This window comes from Gossypium hirsutum, chromosome D10 (genome assembly GCF_007990345.1).
Source record: "Gossypium hirsutum isolate 1008001.06 chromosome D10, Gossypium_hirsutum_v2.1, whole genome shotgun sequence".
Classification (NCBI taxonomy): Eukaryota; Viridiplantae; Streptophyta; class Magnoliopsida; order Malvales; family Malvaceae; genus Gossypium; species Gossypium hirsutum.
The window spans coordinates 49,532,643-49,559,183 of record NC_053446.1 but is presented as its reverse complement, the minus strand read 5'-3'; the positions used below and the strand labels follow the sequence as shown (position 1 = coordinate 49,559,183).

Here is a 26,541-nt window from a genome sequence, read left to right as displayed (position 1 = left end):
TAAATAAATGAAGTTGGTATGATAATTTAATTTAATAATAAAATACAATACCCAAGTAAAAAAATAAAAATACATTATAGTTAATAATAAATTTATACCTATTTGCTTTGCAAGTGAATATATGCAGTTACTTTTTTAAAAAATAAAAAATATATAATATATAACATATTTAAGATAAATACTATTTAAAATGAACAATATTTTATAAATAAAAGAAGTTGGTATCATATATTAAATTAATAATAAAATAAAATAGCAAGAAAAAATTAAAATACTATATATTATACAAAGTAAAAAAAAATTAATATAAAGTAAAAATAACAATATATTGTTATTTAAAACTATTAACATGATGTTTTCAAATGATTTAAAATTATTTATATTTATAAATATATTTTTACAAAAAAAGACTAATTTAAATTTTAAAATATTATACAAATATATTTGGAATAAAATTTGAGAAGTTTATATATATTATTTATATAAACATTTTAATTTAAAAAAATTAAAACTAATATCTATTTAAAACATCACTATAAAAAAATACAAAACAATTAAATATTATTTTAGTTGATACATATAATCAAACCATGCACAACATGGGCATCCAAATTAATTATTGGTTACTTTATTAGACTAACATAGTATATATGATAATTTTATTTTAATTGTTATTTGTTTAAAATTTTTTATCGTATTGATAATTTTTATAGTAATTAATATTTTCTAAAAATATAAATTATGTAGTTGTATAATTACAATTTGCATTACCAAACATAACATAGAACTATAATGCAATTACACTCTATTAGCCAAACACAAATAGGGAATTACAAATCTTTATAATTACAAGAGAGTGTTATAATTACACTTTCAACCAATTACTATGTGTTATCCAAGTATTTCCTAACAAAATTACCAAAATATTTTTTTTTTACTACACCATTTATAATGGTATAAGTTATTTCTTCTAAAAATTATCTTTGAATTAATACATCAATTTATTAAAAATACTATAGAAAGTTAGAGTTATATTAAAAGGTAAAGTATAATATAAAAATTATAAAAAAAAAAGTAAAACAATAGGCTAAATTTGTTGAAAATGCCAAAATAAAAAAAATTAAGGAAATGGGTCGATTTTGGAGAGAGAAAGTGAAAAGGTGCCTTGCTCGATGAGTTTTTTACTGAAAATGTGTCCTACAGGGCATACTTTCAGTTCAGCCACCTCAGTTGAAAGTGCGTTCTATAAAGGGCATTTTCTGGCTTTTTTAACATATCAGCTCATTTAGTTAAATGATTAAATGTTAGTGGTTTTATTTGTAAGTTTTAGGATTGATTCCTCTCCTACTCACATTTGTATTTTTTTTTTATTTCATATTGTTTCAAGCTTATTCTTTTTTTACTTTTAATTGATATTTTTAACCCATTAGCTCCTCTAGTTAAATGGTTAAATAATAGTGATTTCATCCTTGAATCCCAAATTTGATTGCTCTTCTAAGCACATTTGTATTTGTTATTTCATGTTGTTTCAAGATTTTTTTTTAAAATTTAACTAATGTTTTTAATTAATAAATATATTTTTTAAGTTTTTTTTATTTTTAATTAATAACTCTTTTATTTATACAACCAAATAATTATTGCAAACATCGTTATTTTTAGTAAGTATAATTTTGATGTGTAATATTTTGTAGTAAATTTTAGTATTATATATTTTTGTATGTGTATTTGAAATAGTTCACATATAAACATAATGACATTTGAAATATTATACCCACAATATAGATGAAAATTTAATGATACTTGAAATATTTTATATATAAAATAATAAGCATATTTGAAATAATTATTTCATTTTATAATATTAAAAATCACCATACCTACAGTATAGGTGGATAAGATAAATATTTAACATACAAATATTATATATGAAGAAAAATATATATAAAAAAATTAGTTGATGTTTATATGATATATAAAGGAGTTAGTAATTTCAAATATTTTTAACATAATGATATATATATAAAATACGACTTGAAGAGTCTGCCTAATAAATGGCACGTTCTTCCGTCTAGCAAAGTCTAGGGTTACGATTGTGTTTTTTTATTTGTGTTTATTACTCTTTGCTTTGCCGAAAATAAAGTTTAGGTTTTTTTTTCTTTTTTAGGAAAAGCTTTTGCTTAGGTGCGATTACACAAAACTATTTTTGTAAAGAATCCAAGGTTTTTTTTCAATCCAATATACATTAATCTGTTATGCGAGTTGAGATGGCATTCGTGGACAATGATTTGGCAAACTTGAGTCTTGATGAGGAAGAAGATGAAGGGTTTCAATTTGCAGTAGAGGAAGGACCGCAACAACCACTATATGATTTATGCTTAGTTGGATGTGCTCTCACAGCAAGCGTGGTCAATTTCTTGGCTATGAAAAATACGATGGCTAATTTATGGCATCCGTTGGGGGGAATTCAAATCTCTGAACTTGGAGTAAAATGATACCTGTTCAGATTTTTCTATGAGGTTGACTTGGAACGAGTGATAAGTGGAACACCTTGGACTTTTAATAACCATCTTCTCATCCTCTATAAATTAAAAACGGCGAGGACCCGAGTTCTGTTCCATTAGTTTTTTCTGATTATTGGGTGCAAATTCATGACCATCCACCTAGTTTTTTTACTGATCATGTGGCACAATTATTGGGAAATTTTATTGGCAAATTTTTGGATCATGATACACAAAACAGCTTAATCAAGGCTTTAGAAATTTCATGCGAATTAGAGTTTAGATTGATATTAGAAATTCACTTAAGAGGAAAAAGTAGATTTTGATTTCCCATTCAGATCCGATATTTGTGAGATTTCATTATGAAAAATTGTCTTTATTTTGCTTTCTTTGTGGATGTTTGGGACATGGAGACAAATTTTGTCATAAAAGGATTAACCTAGGATTGAAAGAAGTGGAATATGGATGGGATGTTTCACTTAGGGCACAACCTAGAGGGCGAGCATTACTTCAAGTGTTTGGTTACGGGAAGATAATATAAGGAGTACTTTTTGGAGAGGGGCTGGTAAGGAAGATGTTCGTAATAGCTTTGGTTTGCGACAAGAATTGGGATTTATTAGTCATACTTTGGGGCTTAAATTAAGAGGAGAGAAGCAGTAAGAAAAAGGAAAATGGGTAATATGGCAAAGCAATAAGGAGAGGGAAGATATGGTTGAGGATATGGAAAAGATTCCATTAGAGAACAAAGAAGGGAAAAAGAGATTTAGGTTAGAAAGTCATATAGTTGTGAATGGACAAGGGGAACAGAGAGGAACCTATTATAAAAATAAGATATCAACAGCAGCCAATAGGCAAGCCAACCGGACACAATAAAAATCTTAAGTTGAAACGTTTGTGGATTGAGGAGTCCACAGGGCGTAAAAAGACTTTAAGATATGCTAAAAATTTATAATCCTCAAATTGTCTTCTTTATAGAGACAAAGTTAGATAATTCTTGAATGGAAAGAGTTCGACAACAGTGTAGATTTAATTGTTGTATTGATGTTCTAGCAATGGGAATGAGAGGGGGGTTAAGTCTTGGTTGGAAAAGTGAAGTAGCGATCAATTTAAGAAGTTTCTCCAAACATCACATTGACATCAATATTGAGGATAGTGAAGTAAGGGAAAATTGGAGATTGACCAGTTTCTATGGTGCATCTGAGGCTCGTGGAAGAAGTGAAGCTTGGGATATTCTAAGGAGGTTAGGGAGAGAACATGAGCCAAATTGGTTGGTTTGTGGTGACTTTAATGAGATTTTATATGCTTTCGAAAAGGAAGGGGGCTTACCAAGGGATGAAGGTCGAATGGAAGAATTTTGGATAATTCTTAATGATTATCAACTGGAAGATGTGGGTTATGCTGGAAAGTGATTTACATGGGAACATGGTATTCTCCCAACAACAAACATAAAAGAACGACTTGAAAAAGGGTTACAAACAAAAAATGGTTAAAGTTATTCCCTGAATTCACAATGAGACATTTGCCTCATTCTTTCTTGGACCATTGCCCTCTATTTTTACAAACCAAAACTGAAGGGATGCTTAAAAGAAGGAAATAATTTAGATTTGAACAATGTTGGACTATGGAAACTTCTTATGAGACAGAAGTGAAAAGGCTTTAGGCAATGTATAATGGAAGGGTGATGGAGAAATTAAAATTGGTAGGTAAAGGTTTACAAAGATAGGAAACAGAAAGTTACGAAGAGGATTGGCAACTAAGTTACTAGCCCAAATTGTAAACCTTGATGGAATGGAAAGGACGACTAAAAACTTGGTTGAATTAATTAATGCTAAAATCTATTTGAATTTAAAAATTGATAAAGAAGAAAATTATTGGGAGCAACAAGCTAGGTTGAATTAGTTGAAAGAATGAGGTATGAATACAAAATTTTTCTACAAATTTTCTTCTCATAGAAAAAGAGTAAACAGGATTGAAGAACTAAAAAATGAACACGATCAACTAGTTTTTAACAAAAGAGCAATGGAGGAAATGGCTAAACAGTATTTTGAAAACTTGTTTTCATCAGGAGGGATTGGTAATCTTGAATACATATTTTAAGGAATTGATACATACATCTCAGATTCTATGAATATCATTCTAATAAATACTTTACCAGCGACGAAGTTTTTTTGGCTCTTCAGAACATGAGACCAATAAAAGCGACCAGATGTGATGGTTTTCCAACTTTATTTTTCCCAAGGTTTTGGTATATTATTGGACAAGAAGTTGGTAATTTCTATCTTGAGATTTTAAATAAGGGAGGATTGGTTGATGGAGTTAATTTAACAGCCATTGCGCTTATAGCAAAAGAGGCAAGTCCTACCAACCTCAAGAATTTTCAACCTATTAGCCTATGCACAGTTGTGTACAAGGTTATCACTAAGACGATGGCAAATAGGCTTCAACAAGTTCTTGATAAATGTATTGATAGGGCCCAGAGTGCATTTGTTCCAGGTAGACTCATCACTGACATTATTCACTTGGCTTATGAATTAATGCATTCATTAAAACAAAGAAGAATAGGCAATAATTGAAGTCGAGCCCTAAAACTGGATATGAGTAAGGCATACAACATGGTGGAGTGATTTCTCTTGGAAAAAGTCATGCAAAAAATGGGATTTGCCAAGTCTTTTGTCTCTTTAATCATGAAATGTGTACGCATAGTTAATTATTCAGTTTGTGTGAATGGGGTGATGGGCAAATGTTTGAGACCAATGAGGGGTTTGCGTCAAGGTGACCCTTTTAAGTCCATATTTATTCTTAATTTGTAGTGAAGGTTTGTCATCCTTGATGAGGCTTGCAGCTAGGGAAGGTTCTCTAAAGGGAGTAAAGGTTGGTCAAAAAGGTCTCTTAATCACACATTTATTGTTTGCAACAACTGCATTCTTTTTGGGGACGCAACAGTTAAGGGAGCATATAATCTTAAAGAGGTATTACGAGAATATAAAGTATGTTCAGGTCAATGTATTAACTTTGAAAAGTCAATGGCATGTTTTAGCACAAATGTTTTTGAGCAAATTTGGGAACAAGTTGCTAGCATATTGGGAATTCAAACCTTCAGAAACCCAGAGAAATATCTAGGTTTACCTAATATGATTGGAAAGGATAAAAAAAATCTTTCCAAATACTAAAGGATAGGATGATTAGTAAGGTTAGAAGGTGGAGCACTAGATTCTTGTCGGTAGGGGGAAAAGAAGTTTTCATAAAACAGTATTGCAGGCTATTCCAACGTATTCTATTACATGTTTTTTATTACCAAAATCACTGTGCAAAGAATTGGAAAATATTATAAGCCGATTTTGGTGGCAAAAAAGTCTTAAAAAACGTGGAATCCACTGGTGTGAATGGAGTAAGCTTGGTGAGTTGAAAGAGGATGGGGAATGGGATTTCAATACCTTTCAAAGTTTAATGTGGCAATGTTAGCTAAACAGAGTTGTTTAATTTATTACTCAAATTCATTATTAGCCAAATCTTTAAAAGCCAAATATTATCCAAACTCAGATTTTATGCATGCACGGTTAGGGAACATACCATCATATGCCTGGAGAAGCCTATGGTTGGCAAAATGACTTCTTAAAAAGGGAATGACCCTTGGGTTCCAGGCTCGGATGACTACAAGATTCAATTTCCAGGTATTACCCAAAATCTTGTGTTAGTCTCTAATTTAATTGAACAAGACTAATATCAATGGAAGGAGTTAATTCAGCAAACCTTCCACCAAGATGACACAGCAAGGATTCTTTGTATCCACTCCCGCTTGAGAAAGAATTTGACAAAGTCATATGGCGAGGTGAGGCTTCGGGAGTTTAAACAGTACGAACAGGGTACAAAAAATTAATACAAATGGAAAGATCAACAAATTTATAGCAAAACCAAATTCTTTACAAACCCATGTAAAAAGAATTATGGAAGGTGAACTTGTTGTCTAGAACAAGAATTTTGGTATGGAAGACCTTAAATAATTTTCTACCTACTTTTTTCTAATATGTTTCAATGCAAAATACAAGATTCAGCGACCTGCCCAAGATGCAAAAATAGTAATGAAACAAGAGAACATGTATTTCAAAACTACTTTTTTGCAGCTGGTGTATAGACAAGGCTAGGAATTGGATGTCCCCTGGAACAAAATCAGGTACAATATAAGGACTGGATGCATTACTTATTTGAAAAAAAATCAAACAGTCAGATAAAAAGTATTGTGTGTACTGTATGGGGTTTATGGTCAGCCAAATATAAGTTGCTTCATGAAAATAAGGTACAAACAGAAGAGAGATTTGTCCAATTTATTCTAGACTACATGCAGGAAATTGAAGGGGTAAATACAAAGGAACCTGTCAACATAATAGCTAATGAGAATTGGAGGCCACCAGATGACTTGAATGTCAAAATCAATTTTGACGCTGCATTTAAAAGACAGAATAATAGATCGTGTACAAGGATTGTTATCAGAAATTTCTTGGGTCAAGTCTTAAAAATGAAAATATACAGAAACAAACACATACCAATAGTATTCACAGTAGAAGCACTCGTATACGTCCAGGCGATTCGATTTGGGGCAGAATATGGATTCTTACGAGTTGAAGTCGAGGGTGATGCGTTAGCTATCATTAAAAAATTTAAAATAGGGAGGAAGATGGATCTGAAATTAGAGCATATATTATTGATGCTAAATGATTATGCAATAACTTCGTTATTTGTGATTTTCGACATGCAAGGAGACAAAAAAATTAAAGTATCTCATCTTTTAGCAAAAGAAGGTTTAAAGGAAAATGAAAATACATATATTAGTTCTAGCCTCTCCAGTGCGGTTGTAAGCAAGGCGCTGGTCGAGCATATTGAAGATTCTCCGGTGAAATATTTAGGAGGAAGGGGAGGCTGGCTCTTTCATTTTGAAAGACTTAGGGATTGGGTTCTGGAATTTTAAAGAAATATGGAAGTCAAAAAATGGAAAAGAATTTCAAGACCTATGTTGATCCATTAGAGGAACGACCATAATAGTGAGAAAAATCACTTATCATAGAAATACTTTTACCAATGATAAAGAAGTTAAGAATCATGATGTACTGCTTGAAGAAGTGTTGCAGAGAAGAAAAGAGACCGTCCGAAATGGTGGCTGGCTGTGATGATATTTTTTAGGGTTTATTTTGAAATGAATTTCTCTAGTTATATAGGGCTTGTTTTTTTCGTTAGGATGGGTTTGGGCTCTTTGGCCTGGCCATGACTTTGGTTATATTGTTTTTGTTTTTCTTTTTTGATTTCTTTGAATATAATTGCAGCCCAGTCTTTTAAAAAAAAATTGTAAAATAATTTTTAATAATTTTTAATTAAAAAATATAAGATTAACTCAGAAATTACCATGTGTCAACTTTTGATTGATTGAAGGATTTTTTTAAAATAAAATAACAGTAGAGGTACATAATAATTACATAATAATTTAATTACCTAATTTGATGAAAAAGAGGGTAAGTAACTCAAAAAAGCGGTATAATTTGAAGACTTTTTATTCAATTAAGCTCATAAATACATGTAGGAAAATCAGATATCGTATGTAGTATTAATATGTCAGTAACAATGATAATGCAAAACAGTGCAGTAGCAGTAACACAACAAAATACCTGTAATCGAATAGAGTTAAAAATTAGAAGAAGAATTTTGTTGAGGCATGTATAAACAGTTTCCTTAAGATAAATTCGTCCTCTTCTCGGTGCTTTGAGTAACGTTGAACATCTGTGTCCCAGGATACAACAACAAGTGATCACAATAGTAGCACAACAATAGTGATCAATCGAACACAATCTTGTCTTTCTCTATTACCAGGAGAAATGAATTTAAAAGGAAGTTTTGATATTGATAGTTTTTTATGATATGTTTTTGAAATCTCTTAACTTGGCTTTATATAGAGGAGAGGAAATGAATGAAGAGGTTTGTTGAAAAATTAATAGACATGTGTGAATAGAGACAATGAATGAAAAAAATTCAATATTAAACCAAGAGATACATTTTTTCAAAAGATACAACTGTATGAAAAAATACAATATTAAACCAAGAGATATAATTATCATTCATCACTCAATAATTATTTTCCAACAATATTCAATTATTATTCTTCACTCAATAATTATTTTCCTACAATCCCCTACATGAATGAAATTGATGGATCAACGAGACTCAAAGAGGTGATAGATTCTACGTTCGATATTTGCATAGGATAGGTAGGCATCAACCCTTGAACCTTCACTTGTGAAAGTATATTTACTTTACTAGCTAACCAGTAGACACGATGTCCTTGAACTGTTCTGTCGTTTGTGTTAACGATTGTATTCCTCACGCAAATGCTTCACTGGCAAGATTTTTGGTTCTAATGGTTATGTTCATATGGTCGTGAACATCCTCCTAGTTCTACAGGAGCTTAGAGAATTATGCCCCAATAGTCTCTTTGAAGCGGCCCCACTTCACTCTCACATAGGTGACTTATGTTGCCCATTTCACCTAAATAGAAAATGGTCTTTAAAAGCATTTCTTAACCTTTTCCACATTTTAATCACTATTTTCATCATAGGAATGAACTCGGGATAAGAACCCCCACAATGGCATCACAAGGTCTATGCAAGTAGGTTGTCCCATTGAACCTAGATCTTAGGATTTCTAGTCAACTAGGTTGGGTTTTCCTTCACATAGCGCCTTAAATGTTCATTGGATTTAGTCCCATTCCTTACGATGTTTTATCAAATTGATATTGGTTTAACCTTTTGGTTAGCGGATTTGCAGTGTTATCTTTCGATCTTACAAAATCAATAGAGATAACTTCAGTTGAGATCAATTGTCTTATGGTATTGTGTCGATGACGCATGTGTCTCGACTTACCATTATACATTGCGTTCTGTGCTCTACCAAATGTTGCTTGGTTATCACAATATATGCATATTGTGGGCATAGGCTTTGACAATTCAAAAATATCCTCTAAAATTTTCGTAGTCATTCTGCCTCTTCTCCATATTTGTCTAGAGCTACAAACTCATATTCCATTGTGGATCTGATTATAATCGTTTACCTTGAGGATTTCCATGACACATCTCATCCTCTCAATGTGAAAATATAACCACCTGTGCCTTTGGCATCTTGAATATCAGATATCCAACTGGCACTGGAGAATCCTTCTAACACAACAACATCTCTAGAATAATGTAATCTGTAGTTTCGAGTATATCTGAGATATCTTAATACCTTCACAATCACTTTCCAGTGGTTTTTCCTAGATTGCTTGTGAATCTGCTTAAACTGCTTACAGTAAAAGCAATATCAAGTCTAGTACAACACATAAGATACATTAGAATACCTATGACTCTTTCATATTCCACTTGGTCAATACTTTCACCTTTGTTTTTGGACAGATGTTGATTTATATCTATCAGAGTTTTGGCTACATCAAAATCATCCTTGCCAAATTCTCAAGAATCTTGTCTATGTAGTGTGATTGAGTCAATACAAGACCTTCAGATGACCTTTTGATTTAGATGCCCAATATCACGTCAGCAACTCCCATATCTTTCATATCAAATCTTGAATTTAACAAGTTTTTGGTACGTTTTACCATTTCATTGTTACTTCCAACAATGAGTATGTCATCAACATATAAACATAGAATTACATATCCATCAACAGTGGTTTTGACATACACTCATTAACTTTAAATCCATTTGATATCATGACACTGTCAAACTTTTCATGCCACTGCTTTGGTGCTTGCTTAAGTCCATACCAATATTTTACCAATCTACAGACTTCTCTTTCTTGCCCTAGAGTTACATGACCCTCAGGTTATTCCATGTAAATCTCCTCATCAAGATCTCCATTTAGAAAAGTTGTCTTAACATCCATTTGATGAACTTTTAGATTCCGCAAAGCGGTAATAACAAGTATCATCGTTATAGAAGTTATTCTTGATACAAGAGAAAATATATCAAAGCAATCAATGCTTTCCTTTTGTCTATAACCTTTTATAACCAATCTGGCCTTGTACGTATCAATTGTTCCATATACTTTCATTTTTCGTTTAAAAATCTATTTAGAATTTAGTGGTTTAATTCCCTGAGTTAGATCCATTAATTCTCATGTATGATTTTTCATGATGGAATCAATTTCACTCTTGATAGCATCTTTCCAGAAAATGCTTTCAGATGAGCATATAACTTCACTATAAGTTTGAGGTTCAGTTTCTAGCATATAGGTTAGAAAATTTGATCCAAAAGACTTTTCCACCCTTGCCCTTTTACTTCTTCTTGGTTCTGCCTTGATTTCAACTTCTTGTTGAAAGTCTTGACTATCAATAGTTTCTGAAGTTTGTTTTGTTGAACTTGACCCATCTTCCCTAGTCTTACAAAGGAATATATTTTTAAAGAATGAGGTATTTTTAGATTCCAATATCGTATTCTTTTAAATTTCAGGATTCTTTGATTCATGTACAAGAAACCGATAGGCATTGTTGTGGCGTAAATAACCAATGAAAATACAATCTACTGTCTTAGGACTTATTTTCATTTGCGTCGGCAAAGGAACCATTACCTTTACAAGACACCCCCACGCTTTCAAGTAGTTGTAGGAAGGTTCACTGCTCTTTCATAACTCATATGGTGTTTTTTTCTTTTTCTTACGGGGCACCTTATTTAAAAAGTAATTTGCTGATAAAACACATTCCCCTACATGTTTTGTGACAACCTAGAACTTCCTAGCATTGCGTTCATCATTTCTTTTAGGGTTTGATTTTTATGCTCTGTTACTCCACTAGATTAAGGTGAGTATGGTGGTGTCACTTCATGAATAATACCATGTTTACAAAAAATTTACCAAATGGTTCAACATATTTACCACCACTGTCACTTCTTACCCTCTTAATTCTTTTATTAAGTTGGGGTTCAACTTCCTACTCATAGAGAACAAATTTCTCTATAGCTTCATCTTTGCTTTTAAGCAAATATACATAGCAATATTTTGTGCTATCATCAATGAATGTAATAAAATATTTATTCCCTCTTCTAGTTTGAATAAACTTTAAGTCACAAATAACACTATGTATTAGATCAAGTGATTCAATATTTCTTTCAACAGATTGAAATGAAGACCTTGTTAGTTTTGCCTCAACACACGTTTCACATTTATGACTATAATTAATGTGAAATGAATGAATGTGCCCTAAGTTAATTAATTTACGTAAAGTATTAGAATTAACATGTCCGAGCTGACCATTCCATAAATCAAATGAGTCAAGCATATAAACAGAAGAAGAAGCATTATTCTCATTCATAGTATTAGTTTTTACAGAGATAGCATTGAGTTTCCACATATCATTTAATATATATCCCTTTCCCACAAATGTTCCCCTTTTTGACAAAACTAACTTCTAGGATTCAAATATCATCCTAAAGCCATGCATACTTAGGAGGGTCCCAGGGACAAGATTCTTGCTTATGTTAGGCACATTTTGAAGTTTCAACAATTTTCTAGAAGTCAACTTCAAAATTACAGTGTGTTTCCCCTTAATCTTGGAAGTTGTAGTGTTGCGCATATAGAGGTTCTCTCCTTTCTCGCAAGGAACCAACTCAAAAAAGGAGTCGTTGTTACAACAAATATAATGTGTGACACCAGTATCAAGCCACCATTCTCTTGGATTTGAATCAACCAAGTTGACTTCAAAAATTACAGCACAGAGGTTAAGATCAGATACTTCTTTAGAAATATTTTCCACAGCGTTGGCCTCGTTTGTTCTGGCCTTTTTTGGAAGCCTACAATTGGATGACTTGTGTCCCATCTTATTGCAATTAAAGCATTTTCCTTGGAATTTTGGTTTCTTAAAAACACCGCCTTTTGGTCCTAGTTTAGACCCAGTCTGAAAATGTTTTCTTTTATTAGAGTCCTTCTTAACTTCCACTACGTTTGCCTTGGCAAAGTTAGGATTGGTTGCTTTGTTTAGCCTTTTAGCCGCACCTGATTGTCTTCTTCAATTCGAAGTCTAACAATCAGATATTCCATCGTCATTTCCTTTCTTTTATGCTTAAAATAGTTTTTAAAGTCATTCCAAGCAGGGGAAGTTTTTCAATAATGACTACCACCTGAAACGATTCACTCATCTCTATTCCTTCTGCGAGAATACCATGAATGATCAGTTGAAATTCTTGCACCTGATTTACAACAGTTTTAGAATCAACCATTACAAAGTTTAAAAACTTGGCAACTAAGAATTTCTTAGCACCAGCATCTTCAGTTTTGTACTTATGGTCTAGCGATTCCCATAATTCTTTAGTTGTTTTCTTGATACTATATACTTCATAAAGTTCATCAGATAAACTGTTCAAAATGTAGTTACGACATAAGAAATCAGAGTTGTTCCATGCTTCGGCAATGTTGAAGGCAGTAATAGCATCTTCCTCATCCTCTCTAAAAATAGGAGGATCATCATTCAAAAAATTTGTCATATTCAACATGGTCAAAAAGAACAACATTTTTTGTTGCCATGTTTTAAAATTCTCTCCAGTGAATTTTGCAGGCTTTTTATTGTGACTTATAGTCACAGGTAACGTTTGGCTTGCAACCTGAGCCTGAGCAGTGACAATCGCCTCAGCCTTTAAATTGGATGAGTTGTTTGACGTATGAGACATTTCTTTAATCGGAATAAAGAACCATAATCTATAAATAAATTAAAATCTGTAACAAAAGCATAAACCAATCTTAAATAAGTTATGATGGTAATTTGTACGCCTTAGATTAAAACTACAACAATTAATCTGTCTTAAGATTGTAAGAAAATTTGATATCGTATGTAGTATTAATATGTCAGTAACAGTGATAATGCAAAACAATGCAGTAGCAGTAACACAATAGAATACTTGTAATCGGACAAGGTTAAAAATTAGAAGAAGAATTTTGTTGAGGTCTATATAAACAATTTCCTTAAGACAAATTCGTCCTCTCCTCGGTGCTTTGAGTAATTTGAATGTCTGTCTCCCAAGATACAACAACAAACGATCACAGTAGTAGCACAACAACAGTGATCAATCGAACACAATCTTGCCTTTCTCTATTACCAGGAGAAATGAACTAGAAGGAAGTTTTGATATTGATAGTTTTTGATAATATGTTTTTGAAATCTCCTAACTTGACTTTATATAGAGGAGAGGAAATGAATGAAGAGATTTGTTGAAAAATTAATAGACATGGGTGAATAGAGACAATGAATGAAAAAATTCAATATTAAACCAAAAGATACAGTTTTTCAAAAGATACAACTGTATGGAAAAATACAATATTAAACCAAGAAATACAATTATCATTCATCACTCAATAATTATTTTTCAACAATATTCAATTATCATTCTTCACTCAATAATTATTTTCCAACAATACATAATAAAAAAAAGAAAAAGAAACTTTGATGGTAAGCCTTGCAGTTAAACGTTGACCCCAAAGATAAAACCAACTGCCATAACCTAAAGTGAGGTGAAATCAAATCAAATCCTAATTTAATGTTTCTAAAATTTGATGTATTAATAATTTGCAATGCAACTATCTATACTATTACTTAGTATATAATTATCAAATACTCAATTATTTTATAAAATAATAAACATAATTTTAGTAAAAATAAAAAATATATTATGAAAATTGTTTTGTCTTAATTTGATTGATATGGACATTGTTATCAATGTAGAGGATGTGAGTTTGAGTGTGCTGAAGCGCATTATCCTTTTATTTATGGGTTAGAGTGGGGTTATGGGTAGTTCTAGACATTATGTAAAAAAAAAAACAGATATGATCAAAATCTATAATAAAATTATTAAAAAAATAAACATAATAAAATTAAAATTAAAAAACTATAACTTTTAGTATTTTAATTTTAACATTTTAACTAACATCTCTTCCTTTGTTTTGTTTTTTTATAGGGAAAAGGGAATTATTACACTTCATATATACAATATCTATCAGTTTGTACATTATATAAAATGTAATAAGAAACAGATTTGTATCACTGAACATTAATTAATAAAAAAAATTAAGGAATGATGACCATCAAATAATTAATTTTAAGGGGCTTTGTTGATACATTATATAAAATGTAATAAGAAACAGATTTGTATCACTGAACATTAATTAATAAAAAAATTAAGGAATGATGACCATTAAATAATTAATTTTAAGGGGCTTTGTTGAAATAAATTAATAAAAAGGCAGATCCTACAAAACAAAACCAGGTCTACTACTACAACTCTTAAACAATTTTAATAAATAAAAATAGGGTTTTTTTTTTACAAAAGAACAAACAACATTTTGGACTTAAACAAAGTGATAAATAAATATTTTAAAAATAAATAAAAAGAAAATTAGACCAAATATACTATATTAGTTTTTTTTATTGATGCCAATAATAATAAAACACATCAAAACATTAATTAGGGTATAGTCATGAAGAAGGTTAGGTATGATTTAAATAGTAGGTTTTCTTTTCATGAAATTTACTAATTATATCTTAGTTTCTTGAAGTTATCAGAAAATAAAGATAATGAATCGTGATGTTATACTTATATAAAAGGAAGTAAATAATAAAATATTTGAAATTAATATTTAAAATATTATTAAAAATTTTATCATACATATATGCGTGGAAATTAAAAATATAAAATATAAATATGTGTTTAAAAATAATATATAATATATAATAAAAATTTATGATTTGAAACTAATAAATAATAACATATTAAATATGTATGATATTAAAATTAAAAGAAATAAATTACATTGTTTACGAGTTTGTATCGAGTTAAGTTATGACACCAACTCAATCAAATATATTATCAAAATATACAACTGGTGAATCTGATAAAGTGCATGATAAAATTAAAATATATAAACATATCAAAATAAATTTTTAATTGAGTAGTAAATTAAATATTTTATTAATACAGTTATTGATTTGTGTTCTAATTCTATTATAGATATATTTTGTTTGTTTTTTAAATAAAAGGAATAAAGTAGAATCAAATAATATATTTTATTTTAATTACGGAAAATATATTTTAATAATTTTTTAAACTGAGTTGATGAAAATATTTAAAATATTGTTTGATAAATTAAAAATTAAATGCTGAAATTAGGCATAATATATGGATCATTTTACCAATAAAGGCCCATTTCCAACTTTATCTATGGAAATGGGCCAAGTTTTTCATTATTTACCAGAAAGGGCCAAAATATGCAAAACGCGTCCATGTAGGTGCGTTTTAGGGGGAAATTTCAACTAATTGCGTCCCTAAGGGAGCGATTTTGCCATGTCAGCACAAAACGCGCTGACATGGATGTGTTTTGCTGACGTGGCAAAATCGTTCCCTTAGGGACCCAATTTAGTCCGTGTTTTTCTAGAGTTAGGGCTATTTACATGTTTAGTCCCTAGGGTTTGTGGGTTTAGGGTTTTAGGGTTGTAGTGTTAGGATTTTGTTAAAATAATTTAGGATTTTATTTATTTAAGGTTTAAGAATTTTAAAAAATAAATTAGAGTTTAGAGTTTTTAAAAAATAATTAAATTAGGTTTTAAGGGTTTAAAATAAATTAATTAAATGAGGGTTTAGAGTTTTTAAGAAAATTAATTAAATTAGGGTTTAGTTTTTTTAAAAATAATTTTGTGTTTAGGTTAAGAGCTTAGAAAAAATTATATTGACAATAAGAATTTTGTTTTTTTTTCTACAATAGTTTCAGAAAAATTAATTTTGAGAAGACGGTTCTAAAAAGGTAATGTAAAAAACGCTTGAAGTAGGATGTGGACGCTCTTTTTCTACAATAGTTCTTGAAAAAATAATTTTGAGAAGACGGTTCTAAAAAAGTAGTTTCAAAAACACTTCAAGTAGGATGCACTGTCTGCAAAATTACTAAAAAAAGCTACCACATGAACACTCTTTTTCTACAGTGGTTCTTGAAAAAATAATTTTGAAAAGACGGTTCTGAAAAAATAGTGTCAAAAACGCTTCAAGCAGGATGCACTATCAGCAAAATTACTGAAAAAAGCTCCCATGTGGACGCTCTTTTTCTACAGTAGTTCTTGTTTGGCCTTAGGCTATAAATGAGCCAAATTTCATTCTCAGGTTGCATAAGTTACAACAAGAAAAATTAGAGAGGCTAAGCAGAATAGAAATTGAATATGAGTGAACGTATTAGTGTTGTTAAGTGGTCCGTGACACCGAGAATGGTGTTGTCTTTTTATCGGAGAACACGACGCGACTGGTTTTTAACCAGAACATAGATTTGACAGAACTTCGTAAAAGAATTAGGCGCAAAATATTCAGAACGACGCCAATGAGAGTTTCGTCTAATAAGTATCGATTTTGTGCTTCAGTTGATCCCGTGACATATGACTCATTTGATATCAAATGTGGTCGTAGCTTGAAGGCGATGGTGCAGACTCATCTCGCTAGTGGATCACCCTATCTTGAGTTATATGTTCAATTTTTATCACCAAATGAAGCATTTGCGACTTCAACATCTGCTGCTGTTTGAAAGGAATACACAACCCCTATCCGACACTCCATTAGTGGAAGATAGAACACGGAAGCGCCCGTGTTTGGTGGCAGTATGAAATACACAACTCCTGTACGACACTCGGTTAGTGGAAGGGACATGCATCACGGTGGGTCAATGTTCGATGTTGGAAATACGTACTGGGGAATGACTGCAACTTCTAGTAGTTGGCAATCCACATATGATTGGGGACGTTACGAAACGTCCACAAGAAGGGATGATATACTCCCTACGACGTCCATCGGTGAGGGGACCTCGTATGTTGCAGATGATGGTAGGTTGGATGATGAGTTCGATATGTATCCACCTCGAAAGCTTGGCCTCGATGGTATAGAAGTTGCATTATTTTCTTAACTAGGGCCTGTTCCAACCGAGCCTGAAGACATTGAAGAGAGTTCAAATGAAGAAGAAGAAGATCCACAATTCAGGGTGTACTCGCCTCCAGCCTATATGCATAATGTCAATCTATCGGCAGATGATGCGTTGGAGTTTCCTGATGTACCACACAGAAGGAGTGATCGTACAAGTTCGTCATTGGATTCGGGTGAATTGGAAGTTGGTAAGGAGTTTTCCAGTAAGGATAGTTTTCTTGGTGCATTGAAACAACATAGCATCATGAACGGGGTTAACTACCATGTGGTTAAATCCAAATCCGAAAAGTTCGAGGCCAAGTGTACAGTGCAAGACGGTACATGTTCATGGAAAATCATGGCTTCAATTAGGAAAAAGATAGACTTGTGGGAGATAAAAAAGTACAAAAGTCCACATACCTGCGTTGTCGATACAACATCACTAGGTGTTTAAGGTTTTTAAATAATACTGTTATTACTTAATGTTGCATTATTTAGTGTACTTCATTAATAGGTGTTTTACAAGATCATCCCAAGATGGATTCAGATATGATAGTTAGCTTAATACTATCGATGGTGAAGACGGATCCCTAGACTTCTGTGTCAGTATTAATTGTCAATATTAGTAGCCAATTGAGGTACACACCCTCTTACTATAAGGCTTGGCTAAGCAAAAGGTGTTGGAAAATATGCATAGTGGGTGGGATGCTTCATATAATGAGGTGTGGCAGTGGTGTCAGGTGCTGGAGAGGTATGTCCCAGGTTGCATAACAGACCTTGAAACGGGCCCTGCGTACTACAACGACTGATCGCTCCGTGGATGCCAAGTGTTCAAGCGTATGTTTTGGAGTTTTAAGCAATGTTGGGATGCATTTATGTATTACAAGTCATTGGTACAAATTGACGGTACCTTTATGTATGGTAGATATACCCATCGGTTGTTGCTAGTTGTGGCACAAGATGGTTTGTGAGATAATCCTTCCAATTTCGTTTGCAATAACACCGAGGGAGTCAGGTGATGATTGGGATTTCTTTCTTTCTAGGTTAAGGAGGCATGTCTGCCCTCAACCTGATATCTGCGTTATATCATATTGAGGCACTAGAGTACTAGCCTCAATTGAGCGACAGGGAAACCTATGGGATTACACACGCTATTGGTATTGTCTAAGGCACGTTGTATCCAACTACTACGAGTAATATCGGTTTACCACTGAACGACGACAAGTGACCAGCATGGGTAATTAGTCTCTACTAATATAATTTTGTTTGTAATATTCAATTTATTCTGAATGAAAGAGTGGTATGTAATTTTCGCTATGAACTTATATTGGTAGGGTACGAGATCAATAAGGACCATTTTCATGAGATGTTAGCAATTTTGCATTCAGTTAACGAACAAGGCGCAGACTACTTCTATAACATACTTTTCGATCATTGGACACAAGCATACGACGGTGGCCTACGATATGGTCATATGACCTCAAACCTGGTTGAATGCATAAATTATGTTATAAAAGGAGCACGTCATTTGCTGATAAATTCGGTTGTGCGAAAGGCATATTTTTGTTTGGCGGCACTATTTTCAAAGCGAGCAGCGAGTTATAAATGCCAAATGCAAGGAGGCCATATATGGTGCCGAAAGGAATTGCAAGAAATTAACAAGGCGAAGGCGCAGGCCAACAACATGCACATAGTGTGTCATGATTGCGACAACCTATGGTTTCGTGTGACGGAGTTCGACAGATCGAACCAAGGTATTACCGATGGGTAATTTCGTGTACACCTGAGAAATAAGACTTGCGACTGTGGGACGTTTGACGGACTTCATTATCTATGCGCTTATGCAATTACAGCTTGTCAGAATCTTTGTTTAGATCCTATGAGATATGTCGACGAAGTGTACAAAATAGAATACATGTACAATGCGTGGAGACACGTATTCCCACCGGTCCTAGATAAACGTAAGTGACCATTTGTATCACTTGCTCTGTTTAAGTTGTTACCGGATAGAGAATTGCGTTGCAAACCAACAGGTCGACCTTACTCGAGTAGAATACGTAATAATATGGATATCTGGGAAATAACTAACCAACAGAAGTTGTGCGGATTGTGTAGGAACCCAAGTCATACAATTCGAACATGTCCAAATCAAAATAGTTGATAATTGCTTAAATAAAACTATGTTGCATTATTTCTATTGCCTTATTAAAAAAAAAAACTTCTATTTTATTAAATATGACAAAATATAAAAATAATTTACTCTTAAAATATTCAAAGCAAGTTTTATTTTATTAAATGAAATAATATAAAAACATTTTGTACAAATATATTTAAAAAAAATCAATGTATGTGCCAGTTGAAATTAGTGCCACATAGGGGTGGTCGACGGTTACGCGTTGGATTCCTCCTTAGTTCAGCTTCCGGCGGGGGTTGTGGTTGTTCCAGCGGGGGTTGTGGTTGTTCTGGTTGTGGGTGTTGGGAGGATGACCCACCTTGATAGAATAAAGAATGCGGAGATGTTTGCATCACCCATGGAGGAAGTGTTTGAATCCCATAAGGCGATGGAGATTGGTAATGAGATGAGCTCCCCGATTGTGCCTCGTGCGATCTCTTCTACGACGATAACCTATATATAGTCGGTTGAGTTGGAGTCATCGGGAAAGGAGATGCACCGGGCCATGCGTTCCAACCTGGTATAGGACTAAGAAAATGAAACATATAAGGGTTAGGATACATATAAGGGCTAGGATACGCACCTAGCATAATCTGAAGGGGTTGTGGTGTGGGTATTGTCGCTTGAGGCGTTGGGTCCAGTGATTGTGTGGGCGCTGTTGATGGGCCCGTGTCGACATCCTTTCTCCTTGAATTTAAATGGCCCATTCGTTCCCTTTCGACATGGATTTGTCGACGTCTCTGCTCTTCCAACAGCAAATATGGCTTGCCATGGGTCTTAAAACATGGCATGTAATCCAACGAACACGCTAACTCTGGAACGATGATCGGTTCGCGAGTAGGTATATGATCATACAGATTTTTCCAAATTTCGATATATGCCTAGAAGAATACCGGCCAATTCATATTCGAATGCCGTAAGTCAATTTTGTGCTCATCATTGAGCACCTCAGATGCCACGGGAATTGGTTGTCAGAATCCAAATTGCCGCAACACTCTATCCGTATAGTGCATCTTGACAGTAACATAGTTGACCAATGGGACCTTAACATGCCAAATGTTCGAATTTTGAAAGAATTCATCCGGAATTACCGCCCGGATTGCCGGATCCTTGTATGGTGTCCACTGAAACTATATGAACGTGATAAAATAATTAGTTATATACATAATACTAAATACTAAATATGAAACGACTATGTTATGTATATATATTTTATTTAATACTTACATGCGCTTCCGACCGTTAGTCTAATAGAAGTCATATATCTTCAAGAGCAGTAGGTATTCCAACATAACTCGCCGAATGGTTTCACCTAATTAAATAAATTTTTAGCATAAAATTATATTTTAAATCTATGTAATAATTGTAAAATCTAATATATATTTTACCTCGTTATGAGTGGGAATGTATATGGGTGGTTTACTCGAGGACGTAAAAATGGAAAGCAAAACCGAGTCCATGATTGTAGTAGTGATAAGCAACCTCCGATTTTGGCTTTATTTGGTGGCGTTGCCCCGCACATCTCTCGGTACAATGTTGCTAACACGACAGACCCCTAACTAAGTTCGCCAACTGCTCTAAAATCAACGAGTTTCAGCAGCCACCTCAAATGTACGAGGTTTCGTGACAAGTCCACATCAGATAACCTCCAATAATCTTAAGGATGTATGCCCGAGCATATCGTGTTCTTTCTACTTCAGTCGAATCATTCCCTAGCTCCGGGAATATGTCTCGTAACTAGCTTATCTCAGTTTGACCTTCGTAAATATTATCCGAAATCGCACCCACAAGGTCATAGCATATGGCTCCTCAATCAGCAGATTGAACGGACTCGGTGAGTATGGACCCATCTACCGACAATCCCAATTGTAACTGCACGTCCTCCAAAGTGATGGTACACTCTCCGCATAGAAGATGAAATGTGTGCGCCTCGGGTCTCCACCTTTTTATTAACGCGCTGATGAGTTTCAGGTCCAACTTGCACCCCCGGCCTATATTGTCCACGCGCCAAAAACTCGTTTCCCTCAAGTAATTTTCTATCAACGGCGATGGAGGACCAGACATATTATGAATATAACATTGTAACACCTGATCTAAAGACCGTTATAAAAAACTATAAAATAAAAATTAATTAAAATTACATAAATAAAAAAATATTAAATAATATTCAAAAATTAAAATTAACCCTTATCATTTTCATTTGTTCGACGGATATATGTTTATGATCGAGACGAATTAATTCCCCGGCCATTACTAACACGATCAAATATTTTTGAAATTATAAAAAAAATAATACTAAATAATTTTAAAAAAAATTAAAGGAAATAATTTAATTAAAGAGAGTTTTGAGAAATTTAGAGAAAAATTTGAGAGATTTTTTGAGAAATTTAGAAGAAATATTGTATGAAGAAAATAGGAGGAGGTTTTATAGTTTTTTTTTACGGTTAGACCCTAAAACGGCCAAATTTTTAAATGATCGTTGGGGAAAAACACGGGCTAGGAGCGATTTTAACACGTTAGCAAAGTGTGTTAACATTAGCTCATTTTGTGGTGAGTGGTATAATCGCTCCATAAAAAACATGATTTGCTAAAATTTTCCCCTAAAAGACTCGTACGTTGAGGTGTTATGCAGATTTCGGCCATTTCCAATAAATAATGAAAATGTCTGTTGTTCTTTCGAGTTTCGACCTCTGAATATTTGTGTATTTTCCTCTGTTTTTTGAGTTTATTTTTTTTCACTTCAAAGTCGCCGCTCTCTCAATCCAATAAGGCGGCAAAAGAGGAAAAAAAAACTCATTCCTTTCTCTTAAAGAATTACTTAGTAATTTCAATGGCGGCCTTTCACTGTACCATCTGCCCATTCCTTATTCCCAGTTTCCTTTACCTTTCTCTGTTTTGTGTTCTTGCTTGATCCCTCTTACGTCCACCTTCAATAACCCTATTTTTCTAAATCGTTTTCGCCTTTTGATATTTGGGTTTTTTTTCCAGCTTGATAGCCTAAACCTAGAGAGCAAGAGAATTTTTTTTGAACTAGAAGCATAGCTCTTGCAATGGAAGAGCCAGGGCAGATAAAAAGGGCGTTGCTTGATGCCTCCGCCGGTGCTATTTCCGGTGGTATATCCCGGACAGTTACTTCTCCTCTTGATGTTATTAAGATCAGATTTCAGGTAAAAAAATATGGATTTTTTATTTTTCTTCTTTTTTGGAGTTGATTTTAATGTTAGGGATTCTGGAATGACTGTAATTGTGTTTATGAAATTAATTATGGGTTTTGGATTTGCTATGAATATGATGAAAATTAATAGGTGAAATGTGGAAGGGTAGATCGGGTGAATAGAGAAGTGGTAGGTGTAAATGTGAAATATGATAATGATGGATTCTCAAGTTGGAAATAAAATGAATTTTAAAAGTGAGATTGACAAGAGGGGAAAAAAAGATATTTTTTTTTATTATCCATTATGCACAAATTAGAAATATTTTAAGTTGGACCAAATGATAAAAAGGGAGAAAATTAGAGAAATTTGAGTTAAGTATGCACACTTGATATTTATTAGGTTATTCATATTCTTTGAAACCTTATATTTTATCTTAGCTTATAAAAGGTATAATGGTAAAATAATATTCTTACATTTTACCTCGATGAAAGTCTTTCCCGTCATGGTAGAAGCAAAATGTATATTTTCTGTCTTTTTTCTCTTCAATCCTTTCAATTTTTTCTCTCGTCAGTTTTTTATCCACTCAACCAAGCAAAATCACCTTAGTGAGAAAGTTGTGAGGACTAGTAGAGTGTTAATTGAATCCACTGAGTGCAATTTGTAATGTTGCATCTTGGAAATATATACTTGATAAGAATTAAGTAATAGTTGTGGGAACTGGGAAGTGATCATAATATGTAACTGAATCATCCTTTTAATATTTACTGTAAGTTAAGCTTCTTATTTGGTATACAAATTCTTTTTGTTGGGTGTCAAACAACAAAACCATGTCTTTTCCCACTATTTAATGCAGGCTATCGGATCATATTTCATAGTTGACTTAGGAACATATCCTATTCAGTTGTCCTCTTCATAATCCTTCCTTCATCGACATGTTTTGACTTGATCAGCTACTTGTCTTCTTTCCATGTTTGGATCTTCGTAAATGTGCTTTCTTCATTTTATCCACACTGCATATTATCTCCTTGCCCTATACGGACTTGTTTATCTTTTTACATTCCTACTTTCATTGAAGAATTTCATCTCAGCTACACTCATTTATTTTGGCATGTTAATGTGTTGTTGCCAACATGAAGAAAGTTGTTATTTTTCTCTGTGTATAGGTGCAATTAGAACCAACATCTTCATGGGCTTTGCTTCGTGGAGATCTTTCGGGATCATCAAAGTACACTGGAATGTCTCAAGCAACAAAGGATATATTGAGGGAAGAAGGTTTACCGGTATGAGCGCCATTTTTTTTTCGACTGTATGTTTATTTCCTCTTCTATTTTACTGGTTATGACTGAATGATTTTAAAAAGAGCTCATTCATTTGTGCAGTTGGTTGCATTTTTAGTTAACCTTTTCTTTCCTATAAGCTGATTTACCTAAAATTCTGTAGATTTGCTTTCTTTTGTGTTTTTTTAATTCAATATATGGTTCTTATGACAGGGATTTTGGCGTGGTAATGTCCCAGCTTTACTTATGGTTATGCCATATACAGCCATACAATTTGCCGTGTTACATAAATTGAAAACATTTGCTTCTGGTTCTTCCAAGACAGGTACTTTACAGCAGATATTGCCTTCCGCTATGCTGATGAAAAGATAGAAATTGTAAGTTACGTCACATATTGAAAGTAATCAGGGACATACAGCTAGTTAATATAGAAGCATACAAAATTATTATAGGCTTTATGTCCTCCTATGTTGTATATGGTAGATTGGAGTGTTTGTCTTTATTGCATCAGATGGCAGCCTCATATTATTTCTTATGATATGCTTTGTTATGGCCTTGTTTTATGGTGCTGCAGTGGATCACCTTAGTATAAGCCCCTACCTGTCTTACATCAGTGGGGGGTTAGCAGGTTGTGCAGCTACTGTTGGATCTTATCCTTTTGATCTTCTTCGGACTATATTGGCTTCGCAAGGTGAACCTAAGGTATTACACTTGACTGATGCTATAATGTTCTTTTCTGCTTTGACAGCAGTTCATTCAGTTGTATGAAGGAAGTTTATGAGGTCGTAACCTGTTTTGAAAAGAAATTTAACTGTATCTTTGCACACATAAGGTGATTTGTAAAAATTTCTTGGATGCCAACTTTTGATGCACCCAATGAGTGTTACCTGCAAAAGCTTTGATTTCTTCAAGTTAGTTGATTGCTTTGACACATCCTGATTACATGTAGGTATACCCCACTATGAGATCAGCGCTCTTTGATATAATTAGTACTCGTGGATTTAGAGGATTGTATGCTGGGTTGTCACCAACATTGGTTGAGATCGTTCCTTATGCTGGCTTGCAGTTCGGCACATATGATACATTTAAGCGTTGGGCTATGGTAAGATTTTTGTCCATGTATACCTTGAAATGATCTGTTTACTGAAAAATGCTCAGTATCAGTCATATATGGATTTCTTTTCTTGTTCAAGTGTTTTACTTTTAAGATAAGTCACATGGGATTTAGATGTTATTTGTTAAAATGGTTTATCTGATTGTCTAACATGGTGTTGTGGTTTTCCAATAGAATGATGCATAGAATAGATAATACATTTTCAGTATGTTGTTTCTTACAAACTATCTGCATCAGAATTTGGAATGTTGATTTAAGCTCAGTTGGTACTTGACAAAAGTTAGTGCTTGTTAGATAAACCGAAATTTCTTGGATATTTTGACATGTTTATTGTTCTTGGTGTATGCTTAGTCTTGTTCTGAAACTTTGAATATATATTTTGAAAAAAAAAATTGTTTTTAATGTGTGGTCTTGGATTTTACATTTTTATCATCTTAGACTTGGAATCGGTCAAGATCATTCAATACAAGCTCAACCACAGATCATAGCCTTTCAAGTTTTCAACTTTTCATTTGCGGGCTAGCAGCTGGTACTTGTGCGAAACTTGTCTGTCATCCTCTCGATGTAGTCAAGAAAAGGTTCCAGGTAGATCTCTGGGCATTTTTGAACCTGCATTGCTGTCATAACCTGATCTCCAAATTTTGCTTATTTACAGAACTTGGTTGCCATTTGTTGGTTGCAGATTGAGGGACTACAGAGACATCCAAAATACGGTGCTCGAGTAGACCATCGTGCATATAAGAACATGTTTGATGCATTGCAACGAATCTTGCAGTCAGAGGGTTGGCATGGTCTTTATAAGGGAATTGTTCCGTCGACAATCAAAGCTGCACCTGCGGGTGCTGTAACATTTGTGGCTTATGAGTTCACATCAGACTGGTTAGAGTCCATTTTGTCTTGAAATTTAACTTAACTAGATTTTCATCTTTTTGTTTATTATCCATTAGATAATTCATTTAGTTTTCTTTCATGGAATTGTGAAAAGCTCTCATAGGATGGAAAGGGAGTATGAACATGAATTATAGCATAAAATTGTCATCAACTTACATGGAGTAAGTTCATATATTTAGAGTACAAAATTTGAGGTTGGAAATCAAGATGTAGAGCGGAGTGACCTTTTTTAGCACTTGTTTGAAATTAATGAAATGCTATTTCTTATTTTATGCAATCATATTCATTGGTGTGTATGGCAGTTTTTATGCAACCATTAAATTCCCAAGATATTGCATGTCAAAGTTGCATATTTTTGACATCATCCCTATTCTAAGTCTAAAAATTTTCAGATGATTTTTTTTTTCAATCGCTTGACTGTTTAATCCATGCAGTAGTTATTATCGTTTTTGTGTAGTATAATCTTGGTGTCATATATATATATTACA

General features: G+C 33.1%; 2 protein-coding genes across 4 annotated transcripts; one reads left to right on the top strand and one right to left on the bottom strand.

The window, feature by feature from the left end:
- Window positions 1-1,095: 1,095 nt before the first annotated feature.
- On the bottom strand, window positions 1,096-7,693 carry LOC107916083 (uncharacterized). Of its 3 annotated transcripts, none has more exons than XR_005919471.1 (5): window positions 7,570-7,693; window positions 7,317-7,449; window positions 7,040-7,138; window positions 6,249-6,937; window positions 1,096-6,149 (listed from the first exon to the last, which is right to left on the bottom strand). XR_005919471.1 is itself a non-coding variant. In XM_016845257.2 (5 exons), the coding sequence occupies exons 2-5, from the start codon at window positions 7,369-7,371 to the stop codon at window positions 6,518-6,520; spliced, it is 360 nt and encodes a 119-aa protein (XP_016700746.1). In that variant the 5' UTR covers window positions 7,372-7,449; window positions 7,570-7,693; the 3' UTR covers window positions 6,372-6,517. The 3 variants fall into 3 exon arrangements, 1 of the variants encoding a protein (XP_016700746.1); XM_016845257.2 differs by lacking the exon at window positions 1,096-6,149 and having other exon boundaries at window positions 6,372-6,654; window positions 6,869-6,937; XR_005919472.1 differs by lacking the exon at window positions 1,096-6,149 and having other exon boundaries at window positions 6,372-6,937; window positions 7,040-7,176; window positions 7,317-7,687.
- A 14,483-nt stretch (window positions 7,694-22,176) lies between these two features.
- Window positions 22,177-26,325, top strand: LOC107916080 (mitochondrial thiamine diphosphate carrier 2). Its single transcript, XM_041102449.1, has 8 exons — window positions 22,177-22,279; window positions 22,605-22,783; window positions 23,935-24,051; window positions 24,262-24,373; window positions 24,623-24,750; window positions 24,998-25,150; window positions 25,601-25,747; window positions 25,845-26,325. Exons 2-8 carry the CDS (start codon window positions 22,667-22,669, stop codon window positions 26,061-26,063), a joined length of 993 nt encoding a protein of 330 aa, XP_040958383.1. The 5' UTR covers window positions 22,177-22,279; window positions 22,605-22,666; the 3' UTR covers window positions 26,064-26,325.
- Window positions 26,326-26,541: the final 216 nt, after the last annotated feature.